At 41.0% G+C, this 27,476-nt stretch overlaps 1 protein-coding gene across 1 annotated transcript in view; it reads right to left on the reverse strand.

Moving 5' to 3' along the window:
* Window positions 1-1,355: 1,355 nt before the first annotated feature.
* The window catches only part of ccdc57 (coiled-coil domain containing 57), a gene marked incomplete at both ends in the record, with an annotated part of 47,934 nt that continues 21,813 nt past the window's right edge, over window positions 1,356-27,476 (reverse strand). The window contains 11 exons of the mRNA XM_080049009.1: window positions 1,356-1,588; window positions 3,095-3,275; window positions 3,807-3,947; window positions 5,154-5,254; window positions 10,383-10,611; window positions 11,941-12,035; window positions 13,823-14,072; window positions 16,683-16,775; window positions 24,756-24,918; window positions 26,404-26,562; window positions 26,972-27,172. Coding sequence (XP_079905135.1) covers window positions 1,356-1,588; window positions 3,095-3,275; window positions 3,807-3,947; window positions 5,154-5,254; window positions 10,383-10,611; window positions 11,941-12,035; window positions 13,823-14,072; window positions 16,683-16,775; window positions 24,756-24,918; window positions 26,404-26,562; window positions 26,972-27,172 — 1,846 coding nt within the window. The remainder of the gene's footprint in view (window positions 1,589-3,094; window positions 3,276-3,806; window positions 3,948-5,153; window positions 5,255-10,382; window positions 10,612-11,940; window positions 12,036-13,822; window positions 14,073-16,682; window positions 16,776-24,755; window positions 24,919-26,403; window positions 26,563-26,971; window positions 27,173-27,476) is intronic.

Raw genomic sequence — 27,476 nt, forward strand, 5'->3', positions numbered from 1 at the left:
TGTGTTAACAAGAAATTGAACCACTGTACCTAATAAAGTGGCCGGTGAGTATCAATTGTATCTATATCTATCGACTATCAATATTTCTATGTGCTGTACACTCCGGACATCATGTAAAAAAGAGCTTGCTCTCAATGATCTATCAAGTTCAAGTAAAGTTGAAATGAATGAATAAATGTATAAAACTGTAGTTTAAGAGAAGTAGTTTTCTGTATAGAATGAATGGCCCAGCCTGTATTGCTTCATAGAAATGAATTGTGCAACCCATAGTGTGTTAAATAAATACATGTTGTTTCACTGCATCAGTTCTGTATGAGGAGAGTCACTATGAAGAGGAATCACATTTCTGAGACGTCTTATTGTTTTAATGTAGTTAGGAAAAAGGAAGTAAGGAAATGGCATTTTACTAAAAATACAAAAAAACTAAAAAGTGGTTATTTGTTCATATAGTGCAGCCACACTGATGTCAGTCACTGACTTGGCAATATTAAAAAAATAAATAAAAAAAAGTGTATTTGATTTTATATTTTCTTTATTGGATGGTTGAAAGTAGAGAGAGGACAGGAGAGATGCATTGTTGAAATACCTGAGCAAATAGAGCGCTCTGCTGAACAGGTAACAACAGGCCTGTGTCCAGACAGGAGCCCAGGACTTTGCTGTCCATGGTCAGATCACAAACCTCCAGCAGCTTATCTCAAGGTTTTGCAAGGTCCCCCTTTCACAACTAGAGTTCACCACTTCAGTTGTGAAAGGGCTCGGACAGGGGTCAGACATGTTCTTCTAAGCCGGCCTGCTGGCCTTGAACAGTACACACATTCAAATCAATATATGATATGTGGTCCTAGTGTAGTCCCTTTATCTGCTCCTAAGCTCTCATTGTGGAAAGATCAGTCAAATATATTAAAAAGATGGTCATTTGAAAAGTTGTTCTAAAAATGGTAGATTGTTTTTTGAGTACATCTCTCTTGTTGGTGCTTTTACTTTCTTGTGACCTTGTCCCATAGGGATCATTTGGAAGGAACTGTAATTCAAATTCTACACATTCTAATTCTACTAACATTTGTGGAAGTCCCTAGAGACAGATACTAAATGAATGGCACAAATCAAATCAGCAGAGGCTGAGATGTCCACACTGTAAGTTCCTAGAATGGCTCAGGATTCAATAAGTTCATTAAACCTTCTTCTTAAATCTCCATGCCCTCAGTTTGTAACAGTTACTCTCTGTTATGAACCTGTGGCTGAGGTGATTGCCATGACATCACCATGACATCGTAAGTCATGGCAGATTGTCTACACAGGCTGAATAGCACTTCCCCATGACCAGTGTACTGACAGCTTGTCCCATACTGTCTGTGTCAGTCTTTAACATTGTAGTTCCTGATCTTGCCGGCCCTCCCAGTAGCTCTGCTGGGCTTGGTGGTGTTTGAGGGTGCAGTGACGGGGCCTCTCCTCTGCTGAGCCTCGGTTGGGGGCTGGCTATGGGTTGGATGTTGGCAATGGGTTGGGGTCTGGCTATGGACTGGAGCACTGACCCCATGCACCATCATCTGGACACCACCGGATTCCATCCTGCTCAGCTGGCCTTCACCTTCAGGTGCACACAAGACATGTGCAATTTGATTGTGCAAATGTTGCAATGTTAAATGTTTTATTTGCTGGTGTCTTTTACTGAGAAAGCGGTCAAGGGGTCAAAAACCTTTGACAAGTATAGTTGCATCAGACAAATAACATCAGATGACCTTTTTGGTTATGTAACTTAATATCAGATGGAGATATCAAACCTGTTTAACCAGATTTGGGGAACTAACTACGGTATGTCTTAAAAGACTAATGCGGATGTTGAATGGTTACATTACAGGCAAAGAAGCAAGTGGCTCTTGTGTGCAGACGTCGATGTACGACCGAGTTTAAGGGCCAAGTTGAGGGAAAGATAAATAAATAAAATACAAAAATGAAGTTATTATTTTAATAGAAAAAAAGAAGTCATAATATTACGCAAATCAAGTGGTAGTTAGGCCTTTTGTTTCTATAGAGAAGAGATACTGTCTCTCCCCTGCATTATGATGAGGAACGTGGAGCATAATTATTTTCCTTGACGCGGGCCTTATTACTCCCTCGTACTTTATCAGACCTGCTGAACTGACTTGCTCATGTCTTATGTTCCTCAAGCCCGGTCTGAGCTGGGAAAGACAGCTTTTAGCTTCAGTGCCCCTGACTCCTAGAACAACTTACAGCAACACATTCAATTTAATACCACCATATCCTTTTACCAATTCAAACATATTATCTTAAATCTGCCAAACTCTACCTGTTAACGGTTTTAATTAGGCTATATTGTACTTTCACTCATTTCATTGTATTTCCAGACATTCTACATAAAGGTTAAATGAAAAATAAAATGGACGCAAGTGTGGATTCAGAACAGTCTTCGATTACTTCAACATCACAACATTTTTGATTAAAAACTGCTGCTCTAACTTAAAAAATAAAATCCAGCATGAACCCATGTCCAGTAGATACATATTTCAAACTCCAACCATATCTTAATCTGTTTCCAACTGCAAATGTGCAAAATATCTTTGATTAAATGAGAGAAACTGTATCTATTTTTTACTCATACAGTTGTTTACTGTCTGTGCTACATTCTCTGTGCTGTTGTGCTAAGCGTTACTGAAGGCTTGTTGTAGCTTTGTGTGCTTCCTTAAGCGTTCCATGGTCACTGTGTCTGGGCCTGATCCGCTGCTCTAGTTGAGAAAGAGTTTCCCTAGAGAGAGCTGACAGACACTACAGCCACACATTGGGCAACAAGGCTCCCTCCATCTGTCAATCACTCATCAGACCACTGCATCACTGTTCAGACTGGGCAGAGGGCTGTGTTCTAATGACATGATTTTGACTAGTTTTCTGTCACTTTAAAAACGTACTGAACCAAAAAACTGAAGTATACGGACTCTGGGTTAATGAATGAATGAATTGACACATTTATCAAATCCCTGTTTACACAACATTACACATAAGTGAATAGGTCATGTAGTATCCTAGGCCCGGTTAAAGGGCCTTCATCAATCTGTATAGCCATTCTTGCAGTGGTTACCTTCTGAGATAACAGATGAACTGAGTCCATGGTCCAGGATATCCCACAGTTCCTTTAGTGACCTCAGTGATTCTACTGAGGACAAGCGAGAGCCGGGCAGACCTAGGTCAAGCTGTGACCTCACGTCCAGCGAGCCCTGTGATTGGCTGACAGGGGGAGTCATCTCTTTGTTCTTGGAGCTCTGAAGAAGAGCAGAGATGTGTAGGGTCAATGCATTTCAACATGTTTTACTTACAGGCTGTGTAAAAGCTGTGTAATCCAACATATACAGTGCTGCTTGAAAGTATGTCAACCCCTTGAGCCTTTTGGAATCTTATTTAGTTTAACCATTATTAATTCACACAGATGTTTATTTATCAACTCCAGATTATTCTTTTCCGTAAATCAATTGTTAAAACCAATAAAACAAATTATTTGCCAACTTTTGGATGTGCAAAAGTCTGGGAACCCTGAGCTGCATTGCTTAAATCGAGCAAGGTAAACACAATCAGGTGGGCCAAATTGAGAGGTGAAATGGACCAATGTAATGAAAGAAATTGGGCGGCACTAGATAAAACAGAGATATATTTGATATGTTTTGTTTATTTTCCAGTACTTTATAAATGTATTTGTAAAAAATATAAAAATTAAAATGGAAATCAATGGGATATGAGCAGTGAACTGGGCAGCTGATTCCTTAGCCATTTATGCAGTATTAAGGCTTTTCTGTTACCTCGGGCCTGTCTTTGGTTGTTGTGTGCCCCTGGGATCGAGGGTTGGCAGCCCCTTGTGTGGCGGGCGTTGGGTGGGTCGCTGTGGGGAGGAGCTGTTGAGCAAACCCGCCGTCCCTCTGCCTCAGCGCATACTGCAGCTCCTGAAGGCACAGACACATGAGTGGAGCCACTCCGCCCTCTGCAGGATAACACAGACAACTACACCACACCACCAGCACTCACACCATCCCTGCCTTCCAATACCCCATACCCTGCCTTCCAAATCACATACTTATCCTTTTTACTATACTACATGCTAAAGCCGGCTGGTTTCCATACTTCAAAATGCATGTATTAGGGCATCCTAGTATTTTCGGCATACTTCATTTGACATGCCTCTATTGTGACATCATACATCTTTTTCTGGCATACTAAATAGTATGGAAGTATGGGAATGCAGGGATACTTTCTGCTATTAAGTATGTTAGAAAAAAAAGATTAAGGATGTCCCAATTCTTGTGGTCAGATTTAGTATGCTTAAAAGTACCCGGATGCCTACTGATGTTTAGTCTTGTAATCAGCACGCTATTTGGCCGATTCTGATCCAAATCCAGTGAACTAAGAAGTGACGTCATATCGACGGAGCCTCCGTATGAAAACAACCAGGGATGGGACGGATATAAAAGCAAGAGGCAAGATCATGGCGCAATGTTATGATGAAATAAATAAGTTAAAGTATGTCCCAATTTTGTGCCTACTGCATGCTAACTTGAATCTTTTTACGATCAGCTGTAGTATGTAGAATAGAAAAAAATCCTTCTTAGACATTTTGCAAAGACTTAGGCCAAATTCACGGCTGTCCCCCTTTTCCTGACCTTGCCATTTCAGTGTATTTGATGAACATGCAGTCAGAATTGTCAGGCACTATGGAGGGCAGCCCTCTATCCTAAACCGCAGTAAAGGGGTCAACCTCCCATCAGGCGAATGAAAGGTAGCCAGTGACTACGATCAAATGTGCTAGTTCTGGCAGCACATATGAAAGATTCAGAGCCTTCTCCTCCATGCCTTTAGACTGTTCACTAACACACATTATGGAAGCAAATATGAGTCGACGACAGAGGCAAAGAATATTCTCACGTCCAGTTTATCATTCCAACCTGCGTTCAGCCTGGGTGAAAGAAGGGATGTGTTTCATGGTGAGAGATAGACAGTAAAGAGTTGTTCTTCTGCTGTGGATGAGATACCTGTGTGGTAAAGAGTTGTTCTTCTGCTGTGGATGAGATACCTGTGTGGTAAAGAGTTGTTCTTCTGCTGTGGATGAGATACCTGTGTGGTAAAGAGTTGTTCTTCTGCTGTGGATGAGATACCTGTGTGGTGAGCTGGTACTGTAGCTGTTCCAGAGCAGACAGTCGGTCAGGTTGCTCTCCTTGTTTCTCTATGGGGCGGTCCCTCTTTGGTTCTGCTGGTTCTGTGACACACAGAGTTTTGAGGGGTATTTTCAAAGGCATGATTTAGTTGCACAAAAGCACAGGCACATAAGTTACAATGGATCCAGGTTTAACTTATCCTGTTGCCTTGTGTCTTCAGTCTGTCACTCACCGATCGGAAATCAACATGTTTACAGTGGTGGGCAGTAACCAAGTCAATTTGTAGTTGAGTATTGAACTTAAGCACATTGTTTGAGTGTCTGTGCACGACTTTCACGTCCACTCCATTTCTAGGAAGCTTGTGGTTACTCGTTACTTTCAGGCTATGCAAAGCTTTGAAGTCAGCTGGTGATTTTTGATTTTCTAAAACACAATTGGAGCCAATGAGGAAACCAATCACAGGAGCCGCTCTCAGCTGGTTTTCAAGTGAATAGCGAAGTACATCACCCAGGCACACTCTTCCATTCAGACAAAACAGTAGCGATGGCCACGGCAGGAGCTGAACCTGTTGCTAGAGATGCAGAACAATCAGCGACCAAATCCCAATGGAATGTTTAGAGTAGACTATGTTTACTAAGAACAAACTACATCTCTGCTTACAAGAACTCTCCAACCTGAGAAAGCATGTTGAGGTATATACATGATATTGAAAAGGTACAGGTAAATGTGTTCCATGAGTAAGTGTACTTTACTACATTGTTACTGTTAGTGTAAGCACACAGTTCCAAACTCATCACTTTGGTCCATTAACTATAGTCTAGTGTATATTGATGGAACAGAAAGCAGACTACTGCTCCGCCTGTTAACGCTTTTATTGTTGAACATTCATTTCATTTCATTTTCCTTTATTTAACCTCGAAAGATCAATTGAGGGGTGACCCTCTTTTACAATGACGTCGAGTTTGTACATATACACAATATACAATGAGAATACATAACAAGTTTACACACACACACACACACACACAGACAACAACAATTTAAAACATTCAGATCAATTGAATGAGAGACATAATAGCCTAATTAAAACAGTTACAAGTGTAGAGGGGCTGATTCAAAATAATAATTTTAAATTGGTTAACAGTTATGAGTGTATTTATTTTAATTGTATGTTGTAGGCTGTTCCAGGAGTCAGGGGCACTATGGCTAAAAGCGGTTTTACCAAGCTCAGACCGGGCATAGGGGACATATAACATGAGCATGTCAGTTGAGCGGGTTTGATAAAGCCCATCTGAAATAAGCAGCATTTCTGTCAAATATAGTGGTAGCTTTCCAGTCAGAGCTTTATATATAAAAATATGCCAATGTGCATCACGTCTCTCCTTAAGGGAGGACCACCCAACCTTTTCATATAAAACACAATGGTGTGTATCATAAGCATCTCCTGTAATGAATCTCAAAGCAGAGTGAAATACAGAGTCTAGGAGTTTAAGGCATGAACGAGATGCATGCCGATAAACCACATCACCGTAATCAAGGACAGACATAAAAACTGCCTCAATAATCCTTTTCCTACTGAACAACGGGAAGGTGGCTTTATTCCTATAAAAATAGCCAATCTTTTGTCGGAGACGACAGACAAGATTTTTTATGTGAAATGTAAAAGAGAGTTTTTCATCTATCCAGATGCCAAGATATTTATATTCAGTGACTCTTTCAATATGAGATCCATTATTTGTGTGAATAATAAGATCATTAAAATGTGTAATTCTTGCTCTGGAAAAGCACATATATTTTGTTTTTTCTATATTAAGGACAAGCCTGAGATCCACTAGACAGTTCTGCAGGGTGTTAAAAGAGCTCTGTAGGTTCTGAACAGATTGTTGCACTGAATCAGAAATGCAATACAGTACAGTGTCGTCAGCATACAAATGGGCATGGCAGTTTTGTAGTGATGAAACAATGTTATTGATGTAAATTGTGAATAGGACTGGACCTAAAATTGAGCCCTGCGGAACACCATTTGTAACTGTTAAAAACTCAGTTTGGTAGCTTCCCAGCTTAACTGACTGCTGTCTATCAGAGAGATAGTCCCTAAACCAGCTACATGTAGAATAATCAAAACCAATTTCATGCAGCCTCTCTAAAAGCAAATGGTGATCTAAAGTATCAAAAGCTTTTGACAGATCACAAAAAGTGCTGCACAGTGCATTTTTTTATCGATAGCTGTAACAATGTTGTCTAAGACCAAAGTGACAGCAGATATAGTACTGTGGCCTGCCCTAAAACCAGATTGAAATGGACTCAAAATGGAAGCACTGGATAAAAAGGATTTCAACTGAGTATTAATGACTGATTCTAGAATTTTTGCCAGGCATGGGAGTTTGGAAATTGGCCTGTAATTGTTAAGATCACTTTTGTCACCCCCTTTATGTAATGGAATGACGTGAGCTTTTTTCCAGACTTTAGGAACAATACCAGAAGAGATGGAAAGATTAAAAATATGGGTTATTTGTTTTGATATGATAAGTGCAGAGAGATTTATTGAAAATGGGTCCAAATTGTCCTCTCCCATGTACTTCCTGGGGTTGATGGCAAGAAGCGCATCTACAACAATACTTGTTGGGACTTGAACAAGGCTGAAAAGAGGAGTTTTAGAGACAGGTGGTATGCTATTTTTATTTCTCGTGGTGGTAGGCGTAGAAGGCGTAGATACTCCATTGTGAAAGAGTTTACCAGCAGCTATAAAGTGTTTATTGAAAGCTAAACCAATTTCTTTCTGATCATTTAAAATATGATCATTTATTTTTAACTGACTGGGAACAGTGCTAGAATTGTTTTTGTTATAATTCACAGCCTTCCAAAATAGTGCAGGGTTGGAGTAGCAGTTTGAAATTAGTTCGAGGTAGTAGTCTGATTTAGCTTTCCTAACCATGGATATGCACCTATTTCTGATTTGTCTGAAAGCAGTCCACTTGGAGTTTTCACCAGAGCGTCTAGCTAGGGACCATGCTTTATTTCTCTCTGCAAATATATCGGACAATTCATTTGTGAACCAGGGGTTTGATCTATTTTTTACTCTGTGCTTTTTAAGGGGTGCATGCTTGTTCAAAATGGAGGAGAAAGTATTGGTGAAAAATTCTAAGGCCAATTCCACATCAGATATTTCACTTGTGAGATGAATGTCACTTTGATAGAGTTCATTTAAAAATGCTTGCTCGTTAAAACCTTTAAAATTACGCTTAATGATGATTTTGGGTTGAGATTTTTTAAGATGAATACTTCTGATACAGGCCACCGGGCAGTGATCACTGATTCCAAGCTCAAAGACACCAGCAGAAACTATTTTATTGCTTTGATTTGATAATATTAAATCGATCAAAGTTGATTTTGCTGGGTTTTTTAGAACAACACAGAGCATCTGTCCTGTAGGAGTTTCATAGAGCAGAACACAGTTGAATTATTGAAATGGAACAGCCCCCTCACTTACGGCCTCAACCACAACTTAAGATTCAGTCCAGCGCAATGCATTGTGGGAAATGGGCAGTTGCTATAATATATCTGGACTACTTACGCATTTAGTGGGTCCGCAATTACCTTCCAGGCTTTTCCTGTATAAATACTGCAGCCAACACAAATGAAATGCTTAACCTCATGATAAGTGTCCATTATTAGTTGTCTGGATGTCTGGTAGCTCAGGGGAGCAATAGCCTGCCTCTGCTGACAGCAAGAAGATAAACTTTACAACATCACTAAACGCTCATGTGTGCTTCTTGTGACTCCTTTATTTAGCCTACCACGTTATGTTGCGCTTGTTATTTTTGTGTCATTTTAGAGTCAAATTCATACCGGCAGAGAGAGAGATTTGATGCAACTCTCTCTTTACATGGCTCTGCATACCTGCAGGAGACGGCTCATCGTGCAATCACAAACTACCGCAGACGGGTAGTAAACAAAACATTGGTTATTATACAGAGCAAAAGAGAGATCACTGTGAAGATCCAGAACCATATGGATTTGAACCAGAATAGTGAGGAAAGAGGCTGAGGCAGGTGAACAGCCTGTGGACAAGGGGAGAGTCACAAAGGGTGTCAGTTTGGGGCTGGTCAACCTATGACAGAAAACCAGTGCCTTTGCTGCATTCTCTCCTCGCCCGCTCCCCTTTCCAAAACATGTGTTGCCCCTCAGTGTATTCTGGTTCAAATCCATACAGTACTGGATCTCTTCTGCTCCGTATAGTCACTGACGTCTTGTTTACATAGTGTTTCTGCCTGTGGGACATTCTTTGACACACAGCTAAACTAAGCTTGACCGTTAGCCTGCCCCAGACCAGAAGCATAATTTCCCCTGTTACAAGGCTACCATGGTTATTATATTGTGTGCTGGGTGAAGCAGTGTATGTCCTGAAGTTGATGACGTAAACCAGTTTGGAATTATTCATACACTTTAAATGAGACCCTTTATCCATAAGTTGCTTTATGTTTCTCTATCAATTCTAATCCATAAATCAATTCAGTACGCTGGCATAAAAGTTCAAATATCTATGTTGCCTAATTATACATGTTGTCTAAATAGTTGGACAGTAAACAATAACAGTACATTACAGAATAATTGATCATTACTGTAAAGCAATATGTTCCTGTATGTATGTGTGTGTGTGTGTGTGTGTGTGTGTGTGTGTGTGTGTGTGTGTGTGTGTGTGTGTGTGTGTGTGTGTGTGTGTGTATGTGTATGTGTGTGTGTGTGTGTGTGTGTGTGTGTGTGTGTGTGTGTGTGTGTGTGTGTGTGTGTGTGTGTGTGTGTGTGTGTGTGTGTGTGTGTGTGTGTGTGCCCATGTTTGCATTTGTTCAAACTGTTCTGACCTTAGTCTTGTGTTAGATAAAGTCAGGTTGTTTTATGTACTGGAGACTTCTCCTCGCCAACTATGTTTGTTATGTCTCACCACCCCAACCCTGAAAATCTATTTACGTAGGCTAAATGTTTGTGCGTAATTACATTTTGCTATAACGTCTCTGTAAGACTGCCTTTCGGTGGTCATTTCAGTACAATCCCCTTGTTGCATTGTTGTCTTGACCCCTGTTTGCAAAAAATAAAGATCTGTTCATTTTGTATTTAAACATTGTGTCACCTGGTATTAATTGCCTAAATTCTCATCTTTTAAAGGTTGATATTTCAATTCCATAACAGTGTGTATGTGTGTGTGTGTGCAGTGTGTGTGTGTTCTTGTACCCTGTACTGCAGCAGTGGTGAGCAGTGTGCGTAGGCGGTTGCCCATCTCTATGAGCTGTAGTTTGTCCATGCTGAGGCGAGTGATACAGAGTGCTGCCTGCTTCAGCCTGCTGCGCAGCACAGGAGCGTCCCCTTTAGCAAACAGAGCAGCACACAGCTGACCTGAGGTCTGCTGCTGCTGACCACGCAAACACAGGTTCTCCTGTTGGAGCAGACGCACCAGAGCACTCTGCAAGGAAGAAGACATGACACTTGAAGCTCACACAATATCATCCCATCACATCAAGTCACTGACCCGAGAACTACACCACAAGCACCCTCCTGGAGGACTGACTCTTTAATATCTATTTAGCTGGGGCAAAAAAATAAAAAATAAAAATCCATTTGAGACATGTGCGTTGTGATAGAGGAACATGGTCCCACCATCATACGGTTGACACTAAAGAGATCAGTAGTTTTAACCCATACCACTGGTCCAATGGCATATCCTTTTTTATAAGGCTATGCTTTGTGTTCTTCCAATGTAACTATGGATCTAGGTATATCCTTCAAATAAAATAGGGGAAATCATCACGTACGCTCTGAGGATTTGTTCTAACTAACTATCTTTCCCAAAAGGCTGTAGTGAACTGGGTAAAAGAGCGTTAAGTTCTGCTGATCCCTTTGCCTGGAACCAGCTGCTAAATGAGCTGAGGCTTACTGAGCTGGTCTCGCTTAAGAGATTTAAAGTTCTTCTTAATGGGCGCTCCGGTGGTGTAGTGGATAGAGCGCGTACCATATTTGCTCCGGCCTTCGTTGCAGTGGACACGGGTTCAAATCCGACCCGTGGACCTTTACTGCATGTCATTCCCCCTCTCTCTCTGTCTCCCCATTTCAACTCTGTACAGTCTAATAAAGCTTGAAAATGCCAAAAAAATTATCTTAGAAAAGTTCTTCTTAATGAATAAGAAGCAAGATCCTCTGTCTGTACATGCTTTATATAGTGATGTGTTCTGATTGTGACTGTAATAAAATACACTGTGTGCTGTGTCTTAACCAAGACTGTCCTGTAAAATAGATCTTTAATCTCAATCAGACTTTTCCTGGTAAATAAAGGTTTAAATAATATGAAGGTTTAATAATACATTCAAAGCAGTCACCTGACTGACTGACTGACTGACAGGTTAAAGGAGAAGTAAGTGATATATATTTTTGTTAATAGTATTGTCAAATCACTCTATATTCATACAGCGATCACTTGAACAGTATGCACAGTTCATAACACAGGTCTCCCAGTCATTCAGCTTTGCAGTAATACGCAGTTACAATTCCAAGTATCCCGCTCGTTTTATCCAATCCGGAGACAGAGCTATAAAGAGGCGGGTCTCTGTGCCCGTGAACGATGACTCGCTGCTCTCCATCGCGGCGCTATCTGATGAAGACGGCTGTGTGTTCATGTGGTGGTGACGTAGGGACGAGCAAGGGGACTGCTAACTGCTAGTCACTGACAGGAAGTTAGCTAGAAGGACCAAATCTCTTACTGAACCTTTAACCTCCTTTACCTCTTGATGTCCTTTACCTGGTCAATGATGTTGGATGGAGCAGACTGTGTCTCTCTGATGTCCTGCTTGACTAAAGCAGAGGTGAGGGAACCTTTCTCCTGGGACAGCCCACCTGAGCATCCATAACACATACAAGAAAAGGACTAGTTAGGACAATGTTGAAAAAGCCCTTTTTACAACATCATACAACGATTACACATGACATTCAAACTGAGATGGGCGACTGTGGCTTAGGTGGTAGAGCGGGTCGGCCAATGATCGAAGGGTTGGCAGCTCGATCCCCGCCCTGCCACTTGTGTCATGGTTGTTGTGTCCTTGGGCAAGACACTTCACCCACCTCGTGTGAATGTTGATAGTTAGCGTGCTATCGGTGTATGAGTGTGTGTGTGAATGGTAACGTGTATTTGGGAGCAGGTCTCCATTGTAAAAGACTCTCCAGTCTCAATTGGATTTACCTGTATAAATAAAGGATTCTGTGGATTAATCACGAAATAGGCCCGAAAAGTTACCATTTTCTCTGTACATTGGTGTATGAATGGAAATATAAAGGACAGAAGCTGAATATATACATTTAAATGTCGTTTTTTTTATTCATTGAAAATCCAAATGATGGTGTAAATATTGCAAATAAATTATAATCAACTAAAACATATGCTACCACACCATACTTCAATTTGGCTGTCTCTATTCCTATGTATTTGAGCAAATATAGCATAGGCTATAGAATGGCATTTATTTGGTGAATCCATGGTTTTGCATCCCTGAATAGCCTACAACCTGATTGCAGTTTGTGTGTGTGTGTGTGTGTGTGTGTGTGTGTGTGTGTGTGTGTGTGTGTGTGTGTGTGTGTGTTTGCACGCGCGACCACGTTCTATGGGACTGTTCATTTGTAACAGAAAACCGACGTTATGTTGATGTCACGTATTAATCACACACACCTCTGAAAACTGCAGACATTTGTTTCCTCCCGTGAACGGAGCAGAATGTTTTGCTTACGAGAGCAACTGCCGCCCGCGAGGTTGGCAGTTTAAAACACAGACTAGCGTGCTGATATGTTTGGCCGCGCGCAGCTACTGATCCTGGGTCAGCCACAACGTTAGAGTGACTGTAGTACAGAGCGGGTGGGATGCACGGGGCGGATCATTCTGCACATGCGTTAATTGCGTTAAAAAAATTAACGCGTTAATTCCAGAAATGAAATCACCCTGCGTTAACGTGTTAATTTTGACAGCCCTAATAAAAACGTTTTTCCGTTCTGTGCTACTGTAGAAACATGTTACTTAGAGTCCATCGAAGTTAAAGGTCACTCTCCTGTCCTCCACATACATGCCAAACCATGTCCTTGCTGACACCCCTTCAACCATCAACCCCCACCTCTAGCCCACATTGTCTTTTGTCTTATTCAACCTAGTCTCCTTGCTACCTCAAATATAATGGATTCATTAAAAGAGGGCACAAACACTGTCTCACTTTACCCCACAGCATTTGTCTCACTTTACCCCACTGCCACAATTTGAGAAAAAACTACCTCTCTCAGCAAATCAGGCTAATCTTCAGTTATCATCATCACATGGCTTCATATGTTGGTAGTTCATCAACATGTATGATAGAAGTTTTTCTACCTGAATCAATTTGCTTTGGCACAACAATCGATTAAGTTGACAGCAAGAAAATTTACTTTTACATGCAACATTTTTTTTTTGTGAAAAAAACATGCTTACAACATCACCATGAGGTCCTCTCTTTCATGGCCAAGGGGAAATGAGAGGGGCTTGAAAACATATATCTCACATGACCAAACATGTGTTCCATTGCCTAGATACAGGGGGTGTCTCACATTACTCCCCGTACTCCCCTATAAAATAAATATATTGTTAAAAAAAAGTGTGCTGTCCAAACCTGTTGGGTTGACTTTGGAGGATCCGTCAGTGGGCTGGTGTGGTATCCCAGAGGCCACCTGGGTGTTGGTTGTAGACATGATGGAGTGGGCAGGAGGAGAGGAGGTGTGTGTCTGGACAGGGGGGAGGAGGTGGCTGAGAGCCTCCATGTCTTTCCTCATCTGGGACACCATGGCCCTCAGGATGCTGTTCTGCTGCTGTAGACCATGGATCTCTTCTGATTCCAGAGAGCCTGACACGGGAGTGAGACCCTGTGGGGAGAACACACACACACACACACACACACACACACATCAGTTGACTGAAGCTTTCATTCATAGTTTTGTATTATGGGACTTAAGTTTTAGTAAGTACTGCATTTATTGGAGGATATTTACTAAAGATGTGCAGCCCATTTGTCCATTCTGTTACTATATGACTGAAGTGGCCTTAAGTAACATTTAAATAACTTTACTATATGACTATATAAACACATTTTATTTGATACATATAGTTATATAGTAAGTAGTTACTTTACAGATTACAATTTACACAAAGAATTATAGCAGTAAGAGATGGATTGTATGCATTTTCTGTCCATGAACGTAAATGTCAGCACAATCTCTACATTTGCACCTATTGGAAAAGTACATCGTTACAGTCTTTCCAGGTCTGTTGTAAAGCTAGTTCTAGAACTGCACATGCTTCAAAAAGCAAGACAGCAATATGTGTGCCAGAAAAAAACTACAGCCTTACCCTGTAACATCCGGTTAAAAATCATCCATACATACATCCACGAATAAAAGCATCAAATTATTGGCATTTTACATAGGTAAAATATATACATTGTTGTGCCTTGTATGATGTTGTGTGCCTTGCATTGTCAAACACATCATTGGCACAATCTGAAGCCCCTAGAGCAGGGGTGTCAAACTCATTTTGGTTCGAGGGCCACATACAGCCTCTCTGATCTCAAGTGGGCCGGACCAGTAAAATAATGGCAAAATAACGTACATATGTCAAATCCAAATCTTTAGCTTTGTTTTTCAATTATATGCTTTATAACTCAGCCTACATGTAACCTACATTATCACGGATCACAAGGGATCTCTGTGGCCCCCAGGAAATGTCTTAGTAAAGGTTGCTGCTGGCCACGGGAATAGGAGGTGCGGCGCAGTGCGCCGCAGCAAAAATTTTGGGGGTATTTTGCCCAAAGATGCCAATACGCACTAATGAAATAAACAACTGTTTATTTGAATACACAAATACAACAGGCACTGACCTTACACTTGTCCAATTTTGTTTACTATATGTACAGGGACACATTTTGTGCAAACATGCAGACAGTACAAAATACAATTAAATAAAAGTGCAACTTCTACTGTTTTGATTTATTTTTAAATACAGAGGTTATTTGTTGTTTTGGAATACGTTTTTCCCAATTTAATTAAAATTTAATTTAACTTACTTTTTTTTTTAAATGCTCAGAAATGTGTGCTCTACAAGTCGCGGGCCGGATGTTTGACACCACTGCCTTAGACACTTGACACAATCAATCATCAATATTAGCATGCTATAGTATTTAGCCACATATATTGGCCTATTTACAGCCCTCAGAAAACTGACAGCTCTTCTTAGATGCAAGTTCATCAATTCATGGCTTAAAATCCTGAGCTGTAGAACTTTCAGCAGACATTCCTAGCTGTAAGCCACGTAAGTTTCCTAACAGTTGGGAGCGTATGCAACGTGCGGATATGGCACAGGCTCCATGAAGAAGAAAAAAAAATAAAAAAATGTTTATTTTATTTTTTATTTTTTTCTGAATTGATTCAAATCGGCCGAATTGATTCGCGGGCCACATCAAAACGTGTCGCGGGCCACATCTGGCCCGCGGGCCTTGAGTTTGACACATGTGCCCTAGAGGGTCAATATAAAGTTGAGTAGTGATTCACTTAACGCAAATGAGGAGCAACAACGCCCAAACAGGGGCCAGTTACTGAAAGAAGGAAGTAACTCAAAAGAGCAATCTAATGAATCCCAACGTGATTTGAAAAAAATTAAATGTCAGTTTTATTTTTTTAAATGAACGACGAATAGAATATGCCTTTGCACATATTTCTAACTAAGTCATATGCTGAGGAAATGTAATAAACATGTATTTTATCAGCCCTGTTCCTGCATAGCTCTACTATAAACTTGACAGACTATTAACAGAAGTGCCTTGCCACTTTGACACCATTCTAATGAGGGGAATGCAGCCGAAATGAACCTGTATCTTCACCATTTGAATAGGGTCTGCATCATCTAGAGGGCGCTGGTGGTGTAGTGGTTAGAGTGTCCCTCCCTAGAGGCTCAGTCCTCGCAGCAGACAGGGTTAGAATCTGACCCGTGGTCAGTTCTCTGCATATCATGCCCCTCTCCCCTATTTCATCTCTGTCTCTCTGCACTCAATAAAGCATTGAAAATGCCAAAAAAAAAAATATTTAAAAAATGCCTCATCGTCTGGGTTGGGGATGACCTGCTGTCGACGTTTTTCATCCAGCTGGAGAAGAAGTGTGCACAGAGTGAGACTGTATTGTGCACTGCTGCACACTGCCCCAACAAGTGCCCACAGTGAGCTCACTGAAAACACAAATATGTATCTCTTTTAAACTACAAAGAACATTCCTGCCAGTCAGCATATACTGTATACACAAGTATTCAAATGTTTGGAATCACCTTCCACACACATTGATTGGGTACAGTCAGATGGCTGGGAGGACTACTCTATATTAGTTGAACCCTGATCTACTGGGAAACCACTAAACCCAAACAAGTGAGCCCTTTTGAATGGTTCCAGTGGTCTGCTAGGAGTGGGTAAAGCGTATGTACTGTATTCTCACCTGTAATGCCTGGTCTCTCTCCGTTCTAACAGAAGACAATAATACAGTCAAGTCTTGCAGCTCTTGTTCTTTCTTCCTTAGCTCTGCATTAGCCTGTCAGAGAGCAACATACATACATCATCTATTAGAATCATTATCAAGCACATCACGAGCCCTGGCCTTCAGAGCAGCACACAGACACATGAGCTTCTATTCCTGCCTCCACACCCTCACAAAAGATATCTGCACTTACTGCCCAAACAAAGTGACATTGGGCTCTATAAATAACAGGCAAGGTTTTGCTTACCATCACACAGATTAAATTAGTCTTTCACTGTGTGTGTCTGTGATACACTTTACATCTGGTGTCAAACTTGTTGATTTGTGGGGCGCTCGTGGTTCAGGGTTAGATCTCTGTCTATGTCAAAAAAGCATAAAAATGACAATTAAAATAATCTAAAAAAAGTTGATTTGTATCAACATGCCGACCAGGGAGTACATGTGTCTCTGTGTCAGCAGCAAAATGATCAGTCTTGTTATATGATGAAGAGGGTCTTTCAAAAGCAATAAAAGTTGTTTCTCTTTTACAAATTTAGAAAAATACATCATATTGCCATAATGCTACATAAATGAAAATAAATAATGAAATGCTACAGCAGTGTGGTCTTGAGGTAGGAGAAACTTCATTGAGCTTATTCTGTGAAATTCATTTTTGTTTGGAAGGATTATACTGTTCCATATTGAGAAATATGCAAAGTGCACTTGTATGTGGTTCCTCAAACTCTCAGTACTCCTGTGATATTTTAATTCTGTCTTACACAAAGTGCGTTTTACGTCTGACTTGTTGTGGACTGAGGGGCCATGTCCACAGGGAGCGTTTCTGTTATGTGTGTTCCTCCGTGTGTGTGTGTGTGTGTGTGTGTGTGTGTGTGTGTGTGTGTGTGTGTGTGTGTGTGTGTGTGACATGATTTCCAAAGCGCTCTGACCTGAAAGAAGAGCCTGCTGTGGACCCTGAGCAGTTTGGGAATTTTCTAAGTAAAACTAGCCATTCAGAAACATATTGTTGCCCTTCATAATCATGACAACAGCAGTGGGGAAGCGGAAGCTGCTGCAATGGCTTGTTCAAAATAGCAGCACCCAACAAACGCAATTAAAATTAGTAACATGTTATGCTCATATTTTTTTTATATACAGTAAGGGAGAGTGGCCTAAGTTGTGCATTTTGGAAGTTGTTCCACCCCTTGTTTCTAGAAAACCGTGGAAGAAATTGTAAATGTGACCACATATTTAAGAAGAGCCATCCATTTGACTCATCCTGTAAAGAAGGGAAACACAAGGAATAAGATATAAGCACATTTAAGCTAAAAAAACTGTGTTTTGCCTTTCAAAGTAAAATTTCCATGATCAAGGTTTTTTGATTATTGTGTCTGAGCAATTATAGACAAGTTTGAAAACATTTGACACATGTTTTAGTGCTTTGGTATGCTACATTTTGAGTCTATACAGTTAGCACGATGTCAGCCCTAAACTGCTGCATCATGCTTATTATCCAAAATTCTGGGGATGGGGTGATTTGTGCCAAAGGGCTTGGGTGAGTTATAAGTAAGTAAGTAAGTAAGTAAAATGTATTTATAAAAGCACATTTATGACAGTTTGCACTGTCCAAAGTGCTGTACATAGTGCATTCAGTAGGTAAACAATGAAGGTAAAATAACAATAACCAAAATAAAAGACGTAAAGCCCATACATCCACATAAACACAGATAGTAGTGCAGAGGTAAGATAGTTAATGGGGAGGAAACACCAGGGTGTACATATGGGTTTTGAGCCTTGATTTAAAGGCAGAAATGTAGGGGAATCACATTTGTCAGGTAGCAGTTGGTTCCACAAGCACGGAGCAACTAGTGCAAAGTACATTTCTGAGAGTTGTGCCAGTGGCATGGCTGTATACGCTGGTCACCAAAAGAAAGTGATTGTCTACAGTAGCTCAGAAGAGAGTGACATCTCAATTCCACTTAACGACACCACTGATGAGAGTTCAGATGGCCAGAAAGATGATAATGGTGACTTTGTCATTGTGAGCTTTGCAGGCAAAACCATTAGATCTGCTAGGCTTTGTTTAAGAAAATTGTCCTTCAATCTTTGTCAACTATTTACTTTAAATAAACCTTAAATAAGTAATTGTCTAATGGATTTGTCTTGCATTACAGTTTATGAGATATATAGCAATGGCACAATTCACCCCATGGTATTATCTCCAACCGCACAACTTACACCACACCGGGGGCAAGTTGTGCATCAAGACAACTTTTTTTCCGAAAGCTATATTTCTTCAACAGTTTATTCCAGATCCAAAGTTTTTATTGCCAGGGATGCACAACACCCTGAAATATATGTACATATTTGAGTTGGAGACTTTACTGTCAAGGCCTTACTTTAAAGTCACTTTGAGTGAAATCTTGCACAACTTAGGCCACTCTCCCCTACATACAGTGATGGCCAAAATGATAAAAAAGTTTTTTTTTTGCTGTATTGGCCATTAAAATACCCATCAAACGAATTAAATATCAACAAAGTCATCATTATGCTCTATAAAACATAGAATAGAGCAATGATAAAGAGATTTAGGATTTTCCTTAAAAAAAACGTAGGCCTATCATACACAAGCACTGTAAAGTACACTTTATACTGCCATGATGCCACCAATTCACACCAGAACCGAAAGGGGAGAAGTAAAAAAAGAAACTTTCAGACGGACAGATGAAGCATCTCTAAATGAGTCAGTACCAAAGAAAGACCTCAAGAGAACTGTGTGAGGAGATCAACACCACAATGACTAATGGTGCAACAGTGTCTTCAAGAACTGCGTCAGAAACTGGGAGAAGAAGGACTTGTAGAATAGCAGCAAATAAACCATTATTGAAAGAGTTATATAGAGGGAAATGGACAAAGGAAGATTTTTTTTTTTTTTTAAAGATATTTTTTGGGCATTTTTTGCTTATTGATAGTGCAGAGAGACAGAGGTGAAATGGGGCAGAGAGGGGAGTGACATGCAGAGAACGACCGCGGGCGGGAATCGAACCCGGGCCTGCTGCTGGGCCGGGCCCGGGGGGGAGGGGGGTGGGGGAGCGGGGAGGGTGAGACGCCCTACCAACTGAGCTAAGGGCGCCCCCAGGAAGATTGTTTTAAAGTGGTGTGGAATGATTAGTCCAAGTTTGAACATTTTGGCAACAGGCAAAGAGTGTATGTTCGACGGATGAAGGCGCAGAGATATAACAATCAGTGTCTCTTGTCAACAGTTAAACATGGAGGGGTAGTATTATGGTGTGGGTTGCCATTTCAGCCTCAGGAACAGGTGACTTAGTGAAAGTAGATGGCAAGAGAGAAGTGGGAGCGCATGTGGAGACGCCGGGAGACGCAGAGGGGATCCGACGCTGGGAGGTGCGATCCTTGAGCAGCGTGATACTGAGCAGGCCAGATTGGATTGTCGGGCCCCCCTTGGGCAGTCACTCGTGGAGGAAATGGAAAGCGCCGGCAAAGAGAGGTCGAGCGTGGATTCTGCCCTGTCTGCGAGAGGACTACACCTGCTTCATCTCAACGTAAGAAGCCTTCTACCGAAAATCACCGAGATCCGACACCTTAGCAAAAGTAGAAAGGTGGGAATCTTTTGTTTGACTGAAACATGGCTGGACGATTCCGTTGAGGATGCGCAAGTAGAATTAGAGAACTATTCGATAATTAGGAGAGATCGCAACCGCAAGGGCGGAGGTGTGTGCATTTATGTGAGAGCGGACATTGGTTTTAATCACAGAACAGACTTGTATAGCGATCAGATTGAAGCGGTGTGGTTAGATATTTTGCTACCTAAGAGTAAGCCTATACTTATCGGTGCATGTTACAGACCGCCTGATCAAACCCATTTTTATGATTTTTTAGAAGAGCTTTGCTCAAAGAGTATTGATTTTGTTAAATCTGAAGTTATCATAATGGGAGATTTTAACACTGACATTCAGAAACGGGATGTTTCCGGGTATAAAGCACTGATGAACTTTTGTCGTTCATTTTGTTTACATCAGCTGATTAATGAACCAACACGTGTGTGTTCCACTACCCAAAACACAATTGACCTTGTTCTAGTTTCAGACAAGTCTAGGATAGCAGAGAGTGGGGTTATAAATTATAGGCTGAGCGACCATTCTATTATTTTCTGTACTAGAAAGATCAAGAAAGCAGTTTTAACGTGCATTCTTCTGTTAAAACCCGGTCACTAAAAAGGTATACCAAAGAAGCACTAAATGACTGTTTAAAGCAAATGGACTGGTCTAATGTACTGCAATGCATGGATGTGGATAGAGCATGGTGCTCATTTAAACATATGTTTTTAGAAGCTGTTGATAAAGTAGCAATAAAACTGAGCTCATGGTCGTGGACCCCAAGTCACTGCTCAGGAAGGTTGGGGATCTTCTTCTGGAAGTGGATGGCTGCTCTATCACCCCATCCCCTGTAGTCCGCAACCTGGGTGTCATCCTTGACCCCACCCTGTCATTTCAGTCCCATATCAACAATGTCACAAAATCTGCATTCTACCACATGAGAAACATCGCAAGACTCCGACCCTCACTCTCAGACTCAGTCACTGAAACCCTTATCCACTGCTTCATCTCCACCCATCTGGACTACTGTAATGCCATCCTCACAGGTCTCCCCTCCAAAACCTTGGACCGACTGCAATATGTTCAGAACTCAGCTGCCAGGGTTTTAACTGGCACTAAGCCCTGGCAGCACATCACCCCCACCCTGATGCAGCTCCACTGGTTACCAGTTAAGTCCCGGATCAAGTTCAAAATCCTCCTACTCACCTACAAGTCCCTGCATGCTCTGGCCCCCCGTTACCTCTCTGACCTCCTCCATCCTTACACCCCCCTGCGGTCCCTCAGGTCCTCTGCTAAGGACCAGCTGGCAACTCCCTGCAGCAGACTTTGGGGACAGGGCCTTTTGTGCGTCTGCCCCCACTCTGTGGAATCTGCTCCCCCTCCATATCAGCTGTGCCACTTCAGTGGAATCCTTCAAGAAGCTCCTGAAGGCACACCTCTTCTCAGAGGCCTATGACCTCTAACCCACCCCCACCCCTCTGTGTACAGAAACACTGTACTTCCCCCCCTTTTTTGTGAAGCGACCTTGGGTACCTTGAAAGGCCCTATATAAATTCAAATTATTATTATTAAAGAAATTAGAATAAAACAGAGGACAGAACCCTGGGTAAATGATGACATCCTTGAGGCAATTAGAGCAAGAAATAGCAAGTATGGTCAATTCAGGTTAAACAAGGACGAGCAGAGTTGGACTGATTATAAAAGGCGAGAAATTAAGTTAACAGATTAGTGGTTCATACTAAAAAGGCATTTTTTTATGAGAAAATAGCTGAATATAGAAATGACTCAGGAAAGCTATGGAAATCCCTCAAGCAGCTTGGTTACAGTAAAAAGATGAAAACCAAAAACACTAACATCACTCTAAATCTCAGAAAAGGAGAAAGTAGCAGATGGCTTTAATAAACATTTTTCGCCAGCAAGCTTGTGGATAAGCTACCTGGCCTGACTGGTCAATATGGTGAAAGCCATGTGCGAGATTATTACTCTCAGTTAGGGATTCAGACGGGTGGCTTCCTCTTTGAAAAGGTGTCTGAGGCACATGTTCTTGAGAAGCTCCAAAGGCTTGATTGCTCTAAAGCCACAGGATTAGACTCTATTTCATCACGGTTCCTAAGGGATGCTGCAGAGATCATTACCCCATGCTTCACTCATATTGTAAACAGTTATATAGAACAAGGGCATTTTCCCAATGATCTCAAGATTGCCAGAGTGATTCCGCTTTATAAGAAAGGGAGTAAACTGGACCCTGGCAACTATACTGTAGACCTGTCTCTATTTTGAGCAGTCTGTGAAAAATCATTGAAAGGATAATTTTTGAACAAATTGACAAATACGTATCTTCACAAAATATACTTTATGAGTTCCAATCTGGCTTCCGTAAATCTCATTCTACAGATTCATGTTTACTGTTTCTAACTGATTTCATTAAAAAAGAGGTGGATAATGGTCACTTCTGTGGCATGGTCATGTTAGACCTACAGAAGGCCTTTGATACGGTTGACCATTGCGTTTTATTGTATAAATTGAAAGCCATGGGTTTTAGTGACTTAGCACTGAAATGGGTGTGCTCCTATCTGGAGAATAGAACGCAGGTGGTGGACATTGGGGGTACAATGTCTCAACCACTAAGCATGGTCTGTGGGGTTCCTCAAGGGAGTGTTTTGGGGCCACTTTTCTTTCTTTTATATATAAATGACCTAAAGTCTGTTTGTTCTTGTAATCTTTTTTATGTGCAGATGACTCTGCGCTGGTAGTTTCTCACAAAGATAAAAATGTTATTGAAAGAACACTTTCTGCAGAACTTGTAACTGTTAGCAGGTGGATGTCTGACAACAAGTTATCACTTCACATGGGGAAAACTGAGTCCATATTGTTTGGATCAAAAATTAAACTGAAAAAAGCCTCGGATATTAAGGTTTTAGCTGGAGATTCTGAAATGACATCCAAGGAATCAGTCAGTTACCTTGGCTGTGTTTTAGATTGTAACTGATCTGGTTTAGGTCAGGCTCAAAAAGCAATCACCAAAATAAATCACAGAATCCGTTTCTTGGCCAGAATTTCAAAGTTTCTGGATCAAAGAACAATGTTAATTTTAGCAGGAGCTTTAATTCAGCCTTATTATGATTATGCGTGTGGCTCATGGTACAGTGGCTTCACGGTGCATTTGAAACACAGGCTTCAGACCTCGCAAAATAAGTTGGTTAGGCTTATTTTTGACCTCCCCATGAGAACTCATCTTGAATCTTCCCACTTTGAGAGGTTGGGTTGGTTGAAAGTAGGTGATCGTGTATCTCAAATACAGCTGTGTATGGTACATAGGATTTTAAATGGGGATGTTCCCAAATATTTTAGAGGCTATTTTAATCGAGTAGGTGAGGTCCACATGCATGCCACTAGGGGTAGCACCACTGATTTTGTACCACCCAGAGTGAGGACTAACATGGGAAAGGGTTCCTTTTTTTATGCCGGTGCTGCACTTTGGAACAGGTTACCGGGAGCACTCAAGTTGGTCAGGAGTTTGGGCAATTTAAAAAAGGCCCTAAAAAAATGGCTTCGTCGTAATTAGGTTTGTATTAGTGGTGGTCATTGTTGTGTGTATGTTTTTTATGTATGTGTGCATTTTGTGTGTGTTTTGTGTGTGGGGACCACAATGGAAATAAGCCTTCGGCATTTTTTGTGTTTTTATCCCTGGCTTTTTATGTATTTTAATGTAACAGAGAGTTGTTCTTGTTTTGATATATGAAATGGTCGAATAAAATCTATCAACATGGATAAGAAAGAGTCAAATCTGGGAGTCATCATATTGGGCCCAGGTTTATTTTTCAATGGGACAATGACACTAAACATTCTTTAACTATATCTATAACTATTGCCGGTACTACCTGGGACTGAAGAAATCTGCTGGAACATTGAAAATTATGGACTGGCCCCCTCAAAGTCCTGGACCTCAACCCTGTCAAACTAATTTGGGGCGAGTTGGAAAATAAACTGGACAGATCTATGGTATATACTATATTCACAGGAACGCCTTTAGCCTGAGTTGCAGAAGGCATGTGATATTGTTAGTGTTGAAGTTCTCAGGAAATATATTGACTTTATGCGAGATGTGCTGCTGTAATTGCTGCAAAAAGTGGAAATACCAAATATTAAAGATAAAAACAGTAGGACTGACTTCATCTGATATTTATTGTGCTCAAAACACCATCTGCATATTTCATGAACATTTTGAAATTAAATCATGTTTTGGAGGCAAAAAAAAGGTCAATATTTTCAGATCTGTCAGGTGTTCTAATCATTTTGGCCACCACTGTAGGCCTATCTTATTTCAATATAGGCAGCAGTTTAAAAACAAATGCATTCACATTAAACACCCTGCCTAGAGTATATGAACTGTGCAGTGCATGTGCAGCAATAAATTCCCATGTAGTGTTGTGTAAATGACCTGGTCTCTGGCCTGGCTCAGCTCCTTTATGAGCTGCTCATTAGCCAGGTAGTGTTCAGCCTTCAGCTCCTCACAGCGCCTCTGACACTCCAGCTCCGTCTGCACTCCCATCTGTTCTAAAGACCTCTCCCTCTTCAGACCTGCACTCAGCTGCTGCTTGTACCTGGCAACACACACACACACACACACACACACACACACACACACACACACACACACACACACACACACACACACACACACACACACACACACACACACACACACACACACACACACACACACACACACACACACACACACACACACACATTGGAAAAACATCATATAATTAATATTTTTAAACTAGTTAAATAAACATCACAAATCTGTCCTACCATTGTTCATTCCTTATCATTATCTTTTCTTATGGGCTTTAATAATTGCTTTCAACTAAAATCAAGGTTCCTACACATTTTCCATTTCAAATCGCATAGTTTTCCTGTTTTAAAATCTAACTGTTACACATATGTTCAATTTTGACTATGTCTGCCGTTATGTCGGATGGGCGAAAAAGGTTAAGTGTACCACTAGATTCAGATGAGGATGCTTTGAAGAGGCAACAGTGCTTTTTCCCTCATCACTTGTTGGTAGTGTGTAGCTCAACAGAAATGAACAAGTCACGCAATGTTTTGGATTGATGCTTGGTCTCCATGGTAACCAGACACCATCCTTAGCTTGTGTAGCTGAGTATTATCTGATGGGTTTAAATCGTTAGCTAGTTTGTTTTGATTTGTTTGTTTTATTATATTTAAGAGTAAGGGCAAAAGTCAATACTGGACACACATGTTTTCCAGTATGGAATAAAGACAATAGTAATAAAAACTTTTCATAACTATTTTCTACCAACTTTCTTCCATACTTTTCTGTACCTGGATGACTTGCAGCTGGAGTCAGCAATTCTGGCGAATGCTTAAAGGCCTACTTCACCGGTTTGAATATGAAGGTGTATTGAATTCTGAGATCCTATGTAGTATAAATGTGCGAAAAAAATTGAAATCGGTTCATCCTAGCCTGAGAAAAGGCAGAAAGAGTGTTTTTTTAACCCTATATTTCTCTTTCTCGTGACATCACAGAAAGAGAAATATAGGGTTAAAAAAAAACTTACTTTGTAAATATTACTGTGATGTCTTTTACTGTGACATCACAGTAATATTTACAAAGTACGTTTTTTTTAACCCTATATTTCTCTTTCTGTGATGTCACAAGAAAGGGTTAAAAAAACACTCTTTCTGCCTTTTCTCAGGCTAGGATGAACCGATTTATTTATTTTTTGCACATTTATACTACATAGGATCTCCGAATTCAATACACCTTCATATTCAAACCGGTGAAGTAGGCCTTTAAGTCACAGAAATGTTTGTCAAAATAAGTGATCGTCTCCACTCAATCAGCTACCTGTCAGTACTGTGTGCGTGCCGAAAACAAACTCAAGTGTTATTACACACGTCCTAGGCTCTGTAAACAGGTATGTTGCTAGCTACGGTGGGCCCCTTTGTTTACATACCAGTTTATAGAGCCTAGGTTGTGAATCCACACCTGATTTGTTTTCAGCGCGCACACAAAACTGGAACAGGTAGCAGATCATAAGGAGATATTCACTCCTCACCCCTCCACCTCCTCCCTGCTCCTGTCCAGCTCACTCCTCAGTCTGCTCTCTCTCTCCTGCAGTGCCATCAACTCCGTAGCCTTGACCACCGACTCCCTGGAGACCTGACTCATGTACTGGTCCCAGCCTGTCCGCACGGTTTCTAACTCTGCCAGAAGCCTGTACACGCACACGCACACGCACACACACACACACACACACACACACACACACAGAGTAAAATATTGCGTTAATGATCAATTTTATCTTTACCGTCCAAATATTTAGACAAAATGTATCATGCGGTAACATTGGTCTTCATCGTAAGCGTTCTGAATAAGTTTGAAATGTAAAACAACGTTTGGATTATGAAGACAAAAAAAGGGGAGCGGGTCTAATTTGAAATGGTAAAATAATAATAATTCTTAACTGCTTACAACATCACATTCAGGACATACAGTACACTGCAACACAAATATATCTAGAAACATATATAGAAAGTAACATATGCAAATGAAGGCTCAACAGATATCAGGTGTGTAAATGCAAATGATTTCTGCTAAGTCTTTTGACTGAGTGTGTGTCTGACCTGTGGACGGTCTCATCCTTGTGTTCCATGGTTTTGAGCTGGTCTTCCTGTATGCGTTGTGCCTGTGCAACCATAGCTTTCTTCTTGTGCTGTAGTTTAACAATGTGTTTCTCTGCCTGGCTCAGCTGCTGTGTGTGGGCCTGACTCTGAGCCTCCAGCTGGCTGTTACACTCCTGCACAGCCCTCACCACTGCATCATACCTGGACACACAGACTAGGGATGTCACCATACCACATGTTTAAAGAATTAGTTCAACATTTTAAATTGTTTTAGCTTTTTGTCTCACTCTGCGGCTCAAGAAAAAGTCGACAGAAACCGTTCCTGTAACTGTGTTTGCCTTTTTGATATAGAAAAGGGGCAAAGGACACTCATCCAGGTAAGCTTTGCTCAAACACTGCTAGTCAAGTAGCCTGGCACCGCCCACCTACCTACTTCGGCTCAATCTTAATTTCCCTTCAGTGGTCAGTTTTGGTCTGCGGTATATTCGCGGGTTTTATCAGCCAG

This window comes from Ammodytes marinus (genome assembly GCF_949987685.1).
Source record: "Ammodytes marinus genome assembly, chromosome: 20".
NCBI lineage: Eukaryota > Metazoa > Chordata > Actinopteri > Uranoscopiformes > Ammodytidae > Ammodytes > Ammodytes marinus.